This window comes from Engraulis encrasicolus, chromosome 23 (genome assembly GCF_034702125.1).
Source record: "Engraulis encrasicolus isolate BLACKSEA-1 chromosome 23, IST_EnEncr_1.0, whole genome shotgun sequence".
Taxonomy (NCBI): domain Eukaryota; kingdom Metazoa; phylum Chordata; class Actinopteri; order Clupeiformes; family Engraulidae; genus Engraulis; species Engraulis encrasicolus.
This window is the reverse complement of record NC_085879.1, coordinates 5873767-5884725: the sequence shown is the minus strand read 5'-3', so window position 1 is coordinate 5884725 and position 10959 is coordinate 5873767. Positions and strand designations below refer to the sequence as shown.

The 10959-nt window shown below is 43.7% G+C and overlaps 1 protein-coding gene across 1 annotated transcript in view; it reads left to right on the top strand.

Annotated features, from left to right (window-relative positions):
• Positions 1-2016: 2016 nt before the first annotated feature.
• f8 (coagulation factor VIII, procoagulant component) overlaps positions 2017-10959 on the top strand; it is a 19830-nt gene continuing 10887 nt past the window's right edge. The window contains exons 1-13 of the mRNA XM_063189495.1: positions 2017-2288; positions 2972-3060; positions 3234-3356; positions 4419-4631; positions 5016-5192; positions 5761-5985; positions 6712-6967; positions 7656-7833; positions 7960-8041; positions 8321-8538; positions 8848-8998; positions 9278-9487; positions 10193-10959. The exon at positions 10193-10959 is cut by the window's right edge and continues 365 nt beyond it. Of these exons, the coding sequence (XP_063045565.1) occupies positions 2155-2288; positions 2972-3060; positions 3234-3356; positions 4419-4631; positions 5016-5192; positions 5761-5985; positions 6712-6967; positions 7656-7833; positions 7960-8041; positions 8321-8538; positions 8848-8998; positions 9278-9487; positions 10193-10959 (2823 nt within the window). The 5' untranslated portion in view covers positions 2017-2154. The remainder of the gene's footprint in view (positions 2289-2971; positions 3061-3233; positions 3357-4418; positions 4632-5015; positions 5193-5760; positions 5986-6711; positions 6968-7655; positions 7834-7959; positions 8042-8320; positions 8539-8847; positions 8999-9277; positions 9488-10192) is intronic.

Sequence of the window (10959 nt, the reverse complement as noted above, 5' to 3'; positions counted from 1 at the left end):
TCCACCAGGGAGCAGAGCTGCACAAAGTGTCACTGTCGACCACAGGAACTGGGGTAATAAGACACTCTTGCCCAACAGTATATTTTCCATGACCTGAACATGCGTTGACTAATCCAAACTACAGTATAGTGCAGGGGTTCCCAAACTTTATCGTCACAAGGCCCCCCATATAGGCTCAAGGTAGATCCCAGCCACTGCCCCCCTAATGTGGCCCATGCACACTATTTTTTCTGTGCACCCGTTTTCACAATGCGATGGAGTTGGTGCATTCCTACACCCATTCAAGTATTACAAGAACACAATACATATAAACATGTATAGATAATAAGGAATTCTAAGACAGTTGCAGTATATTCTCCACCGGCCTACCATTTTCACGCGCAAACAGCAGGCAGCACATAATGGACATAGGCAAAGGCTTCCATCAGTGGTGTAGTCTACGTAGAAAAGCCCATTGGGAAACTCCAACTCCCATTGTCATTGTGACACAGCACACAAGTGAACTCTGCACACTGCACACAACGAAATTGCATTTATGCCTCACCCGTGCAAGGGGGCAGCCCTCAGTGGCGCCGCATGGGGAGCAGTGCGGTGGGACGGTACCATGCTCAGGGTACCTCAGTCATGGAGGAGGATGGGGGAGAGCACTGGTTGATTATTCCCCCCACCAACCTGGCGGGTTGGGAGTCGAACCGACAACCTCTGGGATGCAAGTCTGACGCCCTAACCGCTCACCCATGACTGCCCCAGAACGCAGGTATACGGAGTATAGCCACTTCCAAATTTCAGGGATTCCAGTATACCCACTTAAAATTGATTGATCCATTATTTTGAATAGCACAAATATAAACAGTATACCCACTTCAAAAAATACTCACATATACAGTATACCCATACAGTTGTCTAGGTGTGTGAGGCAGTGCCCCACTGGAATATACAAAATAAAATTACGAAAACAGTAGTAATGTTCTGAGAATGCAATAGAATAAGTATAACTATAAGGCCCCCACATTTGGGCTTGCATGCCCAAGGGTTGCAACCAGAGTTCGAATCCGGCCCGGGTCATTTGCCATCCCCACCACGTCTCTCTCTCCATATTCGCTTCCTGATGCTCTTCACTGTCCTATCTGAAATAAAGGTGGAAAAGCCTATAAAAAATACATTTAGAAAAAAAAATAGAATAAGTATAACTTATCTGAATATTTTTCATTTTTTTTTGTTTATTTTTACTTTTCCTGCCAACCAGCCTCGGGCGGCCCTCCTAGCATCCCCTCACGGGCCCCCAGCGATCCTCGGCCCCCACTTTGAAAAACACAGGACTAAACGTATAAGTTTTGTTTTCTAGTAAAGCTTGCATTTCAGTCATTTCTCTTTCGGTTTGAGGGTTTCTGAGAATGCCGGTATTGGGGAACAGGATGTGTTTACATCTTGGAAAGTACGGTCTTGGTTCTTCAATATTAATTTTGATCTTTTTGCTTAATCAACAATGTGAGCAAATAAAGTGTACTCTGGGGTAAAGCAGGCGTCTGCAGTGGAGGAATGTGTGTGCTGATTAAACTCTATCCTCTGTCCCCCTTTTCCTTCCTTTTAACTTTCTTGGCGCGAGCCCTCTCGCTCGCTGTCTCTCAATTCACCCTTCCTGCTCCCTCTCCTCTTCCTTTCACTTGTTCCTATTCTCTTTCTCTCTCTCTCTCTGTTTCTCCCTCCTTCTCACGTCAGCTTCCTCCTGTGTCTGGACTGCTTTCTCACTTCAGTTCCCCTAGTCACTCTCTCTTCTTTACTTTTTCCTCTTTCTCTTACACACATACATGCGCGCGCGCACACACACACACACACACACACACACACACACACACACACACACACACACACACACACACACACACACACACACACACACACACACACACTCACTCACTCACTTTCACCACCAGCAGCACTTACTACGAGGACTCACTATGAACACACCCCCCAACCCACACCCTCCGGCCGTGCGGCGGAGAAGCCCTTAAATTCTAGCCACCGTGACCTCCTGCTCAGAGCAGACAGGGCTGAAGAGTCTGAAGAGACTGATCAAGGAGCCCAGAAGAAGAAAAACAAAGGAAACAGAGGGAGTATATTAAGAAGAAAGAGGAGAAGAAGAAGAAGAGGAATATGAAGATGCTGCTGTTGTGGGCTCTACTCCTCCTGGAGCCGTGCGGGGCCCAAAGCAAGACCTGGGAGTACTCCATCGCTGCTGTGGAGGAGACCTGGAGCTACCTGCACTCAGACGCAGCCTCAGCACAAAGGTACCAGGAGCAGGAGATGTATTTCTCCATGTCTGCTCAACTTTCACAACTTTCATAACTTTGACTAACTACAGTATAGATCTAAAGTTTGATGATTGAAGTCATCTTATTTCTAGTACATGTTTTCATAGATGGGTTTAGGGTTCCTTTAAAACAGAGATAATGTTTACGATGACACGATTAAGGAAAGATTCATCAGCAACTGCAAACAACAACTATGGGCTCATAACAAGCTGTATTACTGTCAAAAAGTGTAAAATATCACTATTTTACACATTACTTTAGCCCATAGTCTTATGCAGAGACTTACAGTTATTTAGATTCAAAGAGTATTTCCCTTGAGAGATGTGGAGTCAGATGTCTTGTTAAGGGCACCAGCCATTGATGAGGATGCAGGAAGGCACTGGTTGTGTGGTCCTCCACCCATATTTATTCTATGGGTACCATACAGGATTTGACTCTGCAACCCTTCGACCCTAAGAACAACTCTCTAGCCATTACTGTAAGCCACAGTTGCCTGCCTTCCTGCTGGCTGTGAAAATAACAAATTCCAACACCCTAAATTCTTTGTAATGTTTTTTTTTTTTTTTTTTGAACAATGGCAAGCCACAATCTTAATGAGCCATGTTCTGCCAGTTACAGAGCGTTTCCTCATTTTCATCTCTTATCTTGTTTATTTCCAGACCTGATGTCCCGAAATATACCAAGGCCGTTTACAGAGAGTTTACAGACTCCACCTTTAAAACACAGAAATCAAAACCTCCATGGTCAGGTCAGTATGTCATGACACAAGAAAATGTATGTTTGATGTAATGTAAAATCTCATTCATGTAATGTAATCTAAAATGCATAGTCTCATACATTCATGATTAAAGGTATGCTCAAGTTATGTATGACTTTCCACACGTTTCCACTTTCACATGAATGTTTCATTGTGTTTGTCAGGTATCCAAGGTCCCACAATCCGTGCCCAGGTGAATGATAAAGTTGTGATCCATTTCAAAAACTTTGCGTCACAAAACTTCAGTATTTCCCCAATCGGTATTCCATACTGGAAGCAATCCGAAGGTTAGTCCCCTCTCATTTTTGTTGAATATTGTCATTGGTTACTTTTATTAGTTCCTTATGTGCTATGTGATATATGTCCACACCATAACTGGTTGCACTCTACATAAAGGGAACATTGCCATGTTCTGAAAAAGGCTGTACATAGAAATACAAGGCAAAAATATGACCTCATTGGAAAAAAATATCACAACTTTCTTCTTCTTAACTCTCTTCATCAAAAGTTTGTTTTCCCCAAGACCAATCGTGTATGGGAACATTTTTGCCAGTGTTGATGCGGATGGGCGAGAGGTTTTAATGAGACACTATGCTCTGTCTCTTTGAGGTGTTTGCCTCATTACAAAAATTTCCCAAGTATGTGCCTGATCGCAGAGAGTTGCGCCCACGTCTAACTCGGTGTGGGCTAAAAAGTCCATCCAATAATCACAAAAAAGTGTAGATGACCCAGACCTATGTGGTCGAAAAATTGTGCATCTAATTAAACCACTAGGAGAAGCAGCACCATTATGTATGTATCATAACATTTTTCTCAATACTGATCGGGAAAGAAGTTTTAATAAGACCCGATGGTCTGTCTCCTTGAGGTGGTCTCTTCATTACAAAATCAGTTTTTTTCCATGATGTATTTAGTATTAGAGAGCTGTACACACATCCAACCAAGGTTGGGATAAAAAAAGTCTACTCGATATTCAGGAATAAAGTATACCTGATGAAGACCTATATGGTTAAAACGTGTGTATGTAATAAAATCACTGGGAGCAGCAGCACCATCATGTATCTGAACCTTTTTTTCCTGTGTGCTGATGGGAGGGAGTATTTAATGAGACCCATATGGCCTGTCTCCTGCTGGCATCTGGAGGTTATGAAGATATAATAAAAACAGATAAAAGAATGTGTAGCCCATGGGGAAAATAATCATAACTTTCTTCATAACTTTCTTCATTAAAAATTCAGTTTCCCAAGACCCATCATATGATATACGCAAACCTTTCTCTCTATGCCGATGGGGGAAATCCTTTAATGAAATCCTGTGATGTGTGTCTCCTGCCGTGATCTTACCTGTAGGTGCGGGCTATGATGACTCCTCGGCCAGTCAGGAGCAGGGCGACGACGCCGTGCCCCCAGGCGCCTACTACAAGTACGTGTGGGACATCAACATCATGAGCGGCCCCACCGCCACCGACCCCAACTGCCTCACCTACTCCTACTCCTCCCGCGTGGACATCGTCCGGGACTACAACTCGGGACTCATCGGCCCCCTACTCATCTGCAAAGCAGGTCGGGACATGAAGCTAAACATTTCCGTGCTGTGCCTCCATTCCATCCATGACTAACTGAAAACCATGTCATAATCAGAGTTAGCTGCTACACAGGGGAAAATGCAGTGTTAATTCAACACTTAGAGAGAATTTAATATCTTCAAGAGTGTTTGGTCCCAAAGTAATCTACACTCAACACTACATTTTTGACTGCGTAGAAATAAGCGGTCATGCCGCTTGGCTGTTTAAAAGTCTCTTTGGAATACACAGCCTGTGCAGATTTTCTCACTGTAGATGGAGATGTATTGTAGGTGGATTTTTTCAACGTAGGAGAGGTACATTTCACATGTCGTACATACTTTCTCTGAAGATAATTCATATTTCTTCTCTGCATCTCTTACAGGCGTTCTGACAGATAAAGGAGAACAACATGTTCCTGAGTTCATCTTGCTGTTTGCCATCTTTGATGAGAACAAAAGCTGGTATAGAAACCTGGAGAGGTCCATTGACAAATTCCGAAGGCCTGATATCACCAGAGAATACCACACCATCAATGGATATTACAACTCAACTTTACCTGGTATGTCCTCCCCAAGTTCACGGCGTATGACGAGAGAGAGAGATTATGGAATAGGAAGAACTTTTAACAAGCAATGAAAATAACCACAAAACAAATATACTGGCTGTTTGAATACAACATATGATATTTACAGTTTTCACATTCCTTCTTTCCTCATTTCTTCATAGTTTTTATTACTCTTTTCACTACACAAATGTGTGTTGTGTTAAAGGTGGAACATTTTATTTTGGAATTGTCATCATAGTTAGACTTTGTAAACAGTGAAACACCCAAAGCAAAATAAAACTGGAATTGATTTGTTGTTACACACACACACACACACACGCACGCGCACGCACACACACACACACACACACACACACACACACACACACACACACACACACACACACACACACACAGTTATTGCAGGTTTAAAACTGCCTCAGTGACATTGCTTGTGGAATAGGAGAAAGACGGAATGTCAATATTTAAGACATTTGCAATCCTCACATTATGGCATCCACGTTTCCTCTTAGTTGTGTTGTTCCATTCACTAAACCCACACACACACGTCTTGTTTTTGCAGGTCTGAATCTGTGTCAGGGTTATAGCGATGTATACTGGCACCTGATTGGTCTGGGGACCTCGCCGGAGATCCACTCCATCCAGTTCCAGGAGCACTCCCTGCAGGTGATGAACCACAGGAAGGTTGCCCTGGAGATGGCCCCCATGACCTTCACCACGGCCCTCATGAAGCCACCGGAGGAGGGGACCTTTCAGATCTCATGCCGCATCCACTCCCATAGACAAGGTACCTACCGTACAACACATGGGGGGGTGGGGCCGGTGGACAGATGCGACATCGCTCTGTAGCATGTGTTAAGCATTGGTCATTATCAGTCTTCTTACCTCTAGTCTGTATAGTCAATGCGTACTGTAGGTCAGAGACGGATGTTGCAGGATCACTCTAAATTTTAATATTAACTATGTATTTCCATTGAGAGTTGTATTTTTTTTTAACTTGAAATGGTTTGCTTATGGTGGATGAAAAACGATATAAAGGACATGTCATTCAGAGTAACATGAGAGTAATTTCATTTCAATAGTGACAGTGATAGTGGTATTCATATCATTAATGTGATGCTGACTGGGTTTCTCAGTTAAGAACAGGTCTCTAATGCCTCTTTTCCACTGCAGGTTTTCTAGTAGGCCTACTGCTCAACACAGCGTGACTCGGCCGCCACTTTTTGCTTTTGGAATAGGCATGACATAGCTCAATCGTAAAGCAAAACGTGGCCGAGTCATGCTTTGTCGAGCTGTAGGCCCACCAGAAAACAGACATCTTCTTAAAACTCTTAGCATGCATATTAAATGTCTGCAGCAGATTAAGCAGCCAGTCCCACCACAGCCGATTGGTCTACTCTGTCTGCATCCATTGAATAATCATCAAGCCAAGTGTCGGTTGACTATTTTTCCAGCTCAGATCGATTTTTCAAGCCCTCTAATTTGCTTGCCTTGTCTTGACTCTCTCTCTTAGCGGGCATGAGTGCCAACTTCACCATAAAGAACTGTGCAGCGCCTATCACGCCAGAACAGCGAAACGTCAAGGGTGAGGAGGTGAAGGTTGATGATGACTTTGATTCCTTCCTGGGGAACATCGTGTTCCAGGGAGGGGACATGGCGTCCGTCCTGAGGTCTGCCAACAGGGGCAGGGGGTCCACACACTGGGTCCACTACATCGCTGCAGAGGAGGTCACCTGGGACTACGCCCCGAGCCTGGAGCAGGGGGACAGGTGAGAGAGAGAGAGATAGACAGACAGAGATAGACAGGGAAACACATGAGAGATGGAGGGGAGAGAGGAGAAACAGTGGTAGAGAGAGAGAGAGAGAGAGAGAGAGAGAGAGAGAGAGAGATATCTTGTACCCTATAATGACAGGTAAGAGAAGGAGACTGATATATTGTGCTCTATTGTGATTGTGTCTCAAACCTAGACCAGGAGGCCATATGAGAGATGGAGTGGACAGACAAAAAGAGATAGACATGTTGGGCCCTTTTATGTACTGTATGTATATATGATGACTGACAGGTACTGACAATCATGTTGGTCGACGTGGTTAGCTAGGACCCTGTAAGCACACAGCCGGACTTTACTGAGCCTTTCATCAGCAGTCCTGCGTGCATGGCAGTCTGGTGTAAGTGTGTGCAAGAGCGGACAGACCGGAGGGATGTATAGGAAGAGAGAGAGAGAGAGAGAGAGAGAGAGAGAGAGAGAGAGAGAGAGAGAGAGAGAGAGAGAGAGAGAGAGAGAGAGAGAGAGAGAGAGAGAGAGAGAGAGAAGGAGACAGAATTATTGATAGGAATATCGCTATATAATACTGTTTTCCACCATTCTATATTCAAAGTATTTAGTCGATCAAGCCAATCATTGAGGATCAGTGTGTAATAGTGTCTACCATTCTTTTTTTATGATACTATTTTAGTCTCCTTGATTCTGAGAGCTTGAGAAGGGGTGAGCAGCGCTTGGGGAAGGAATACAAGAAGGTCATGTTTGTGGAGTACAAGGACAAGAGTTTCACCCAGAAGAAGAGCACCGATGACCACGGCAACAGGAGACTGATGGGACCGGTACTCACCGCAGAAGTTGGAGACAAATTTCAAGTGAGTACAGCACCTGAAATACTGTGTCAATATACCATGTTAACAAATGCAGCGGAATACCTTTCTACTGGTGTATTTGATGTTTACAGTATTGTGATTTGTGGTCTTTTCCAAATCTGCCCACAGATTGTTTTCAGGAATCTGGCTAGCCGGCCATACAATATCTATCCAAGTGGCTTGACGAACATTCGACCACTACATGGCCAAGGTAAGACAGAGAGAGGGAGTGATTGGGAAGTTTATTCATTCAGAAATGTCAGTCGAACTTAAATGTAGTTGAATTATTTTCAAATACTTAAGTCAACAAGGTCTTAAACCAGAAGTATGTGGATGAAAACTGCTAAAGATTATTATTCTTAATTTAGATTTTTTTTTTAAGATGATAAGAATGTGAAATGGGCGATTGATGTACTTGGGGTGTACTGTAGATCATATAGTACTACACATACTAAATAATTTTTTTCACCTTTCTAACACAAATCATTAGCATCTCACAAGGACATGAGCACTCTTGCAATAAATCCTGGTGAGACGTATACCTACCTCTGGAAGGTGACGGAAGAGGACGGACCCACGACTGACGACCCGAGATGTCTCACACGCCTGTACCAGAGCACACTGGACTCCGAGAGAGACCTGGCCTCTGGACTGGTGGGGCCTGTCATCATCTGCAAGAAAGGATCGCTGGACAGGTCAGGAAGAGTGGTAAGTGCAATATGTAACTCTATTTACAGATTCAAAAACCAAGTTGTGTCCACACATACATACTGTAATACATACATTCATTCACCTGCACCCCCCTCCCCCCCAAACACACACACACATAGTGCCACGTACACCAAATGGTGCCTGTCTGTGTCGTTAAAGGCAGATGATGTTTATGGGTTAACCTTGAAAAGAACACTACTCTAAAATGTTTATTACTGTGAATGCGTACCTTCTACGGTGAACATCTGACTGACCATGTGAATTTGCAATTTGATTTGAATTAATGCACCTTGTGTATGTTTGCAGGTAACTTCAGACAAAGAGAAACATTTAATGTTTGCTGTGTTTGATGAAAACAAAAGCTGGTACCTGGATGAAAACATTAAAAAGTACAGTGAAGACCCATCGTCCATCAACGTGTTTGATTCAGGGTTTTATGACTCCAACGTTATGCACAGTAAGTACATTTACTCATCTCACACAGAGTGTGTTTTAGCTTGTAATCTCATTTTAAAATCTGACAGACGAACAGTCAAAACACAATGTTGCAAATAACATGGGGGGTGTTTGCACATTGTGTTGATGTGTTGTTTCTATGTTTTGGTGCGGAGCAAAGACTAAAGCTTGTTAGCTAGGTTCAAATACAGTATGTTTTGTCTAATTCAGGCAGTTTTGTTTTGTTTTGTTTTGCTTTGTGACCCCATGTCCTCTGAATGACCCTGTCTGTCCTTTTCAGCTGTCAACGGCCTGATGCACAGCAACCTCCACTTCAGGACGTGCCTGACCGAGGTGACCTTCTGGCATCTGGCCAACGTGGGGACACAGGGCAACTTCCTGTCCGTTTACTTCACAGGAAACCCCTTTGAGAGAGAGAAGGTTTATGATACCGTCCTCACACTCTTCCCCATGAGCGGAGAAACCGTTGCAGCAGAGATGGAGACACTTGGTAAACAACCGATATATGACCCTTTTTTCTTCACAGTTCAACCCAGACGCCACTTATGAAACACTGAAATATACGCATACGTGCACAGTCATGTCCTGTGGTGGTGGGTAAAACTCAAGGAAACTCCCCTGACGCATTGTTTAAAATGACAAAACATGATGCATGGTTCTCTTCATTTTACCGCTTTAGGGTGCCCATCTCCCTCATATCAGTTTGTTGAATATTTCACCACAAGGGTCATAAAACACAAGTCTTTATGTAGCAACATTTTTCTGGGTATAGACAGGTGAGATAGTGGGATTATATACAGTGATGATATCTAGCTGTAGGTTGATAGTGCCTCATAAACTGCGGCTTTTTAACCAGAGTTTGCTTTAAGCCACAACAAAAACATCTGTTAATTTTAGACACAATGTGTAGCTGTTGACATGAAGCAGTACTATAGTGCCATCTTATAGGGTTTTGCCCATTTGGAATTTCTGGACCGTAGGGTTAGTGTTGTGTAGTTCGCTCATTTCAACACTGTTGTCATAACCCAAGTGGAGTGTGGTCAAAGTTAACATACAGCAAAACAGATGCACTAGTTGGAGGGGAAAATAACTAATGTAAATAGGTGGCATGTCCCTAACAGTGAGTTAGCATATGAATGATGTGACCCTCTTTTCATGGTTACTTTTCTTTGTCTTTGTCTCCGACTTTGCCCAGGTGAGTGGGAGATCAGCGCATTTGACCCCAACCTGAAAAACAAAGGGATGAGCGCCAAATATTCTGTGTACTCCTGCGCCAAGAACATGCACAGTCTGGTGGACGAGGAGATTGACTACGACCTTGAGGACTACTTTGACGCCCCCATGATGGCGAGAGGGGCCCGTGGAAGCCAAGGGAACAAGACCATGACCATTCAGATCTGCAAGAAGCTGCCAGCAAATGACACAGAGCAGGACAACGCCGTGGAAGGAAAGCCACGCAAGAGGAAAGTGGTGTGCGAGCTGAAGTATGTCAACGTGGGCGACGAGGAGGACAATGACATCCTCTCTAATGGGGGGATACCTGAAGATATTCTGGACGAGCTGGACAGAGAGCTGAATGAAGACCAAGCGAAGAGACAGAAAAGAGCAGTAATAGTGGAAAGTAACGATGGGGAAACATCTACTGGCTATGGAGAAACATCTGGATACAAAATCCTTGATGTCAATGGTGAAGTTTTTGATGATTTTCCAGACTATGTTGTCGATGTGGTGAGTTTGGACAAAGCTCCAAAACCGGTGGAAGAGAAGGTCACCAAGGTAGATGTTGAAAAAGTTTCTTTGGAGAAGAACAAAACTTTGAATGACTTCTTCGGAAGAATCCTCCAGAGATTGTCCCAAGATGATTCAAAGGACTCCTCTCAGACAGTGAATGAGACGGGGGCAGACGCTGACAATAGCATGGAGGATGACTTTGAGAGACAGAACATGAGCAAACTAGAAAGA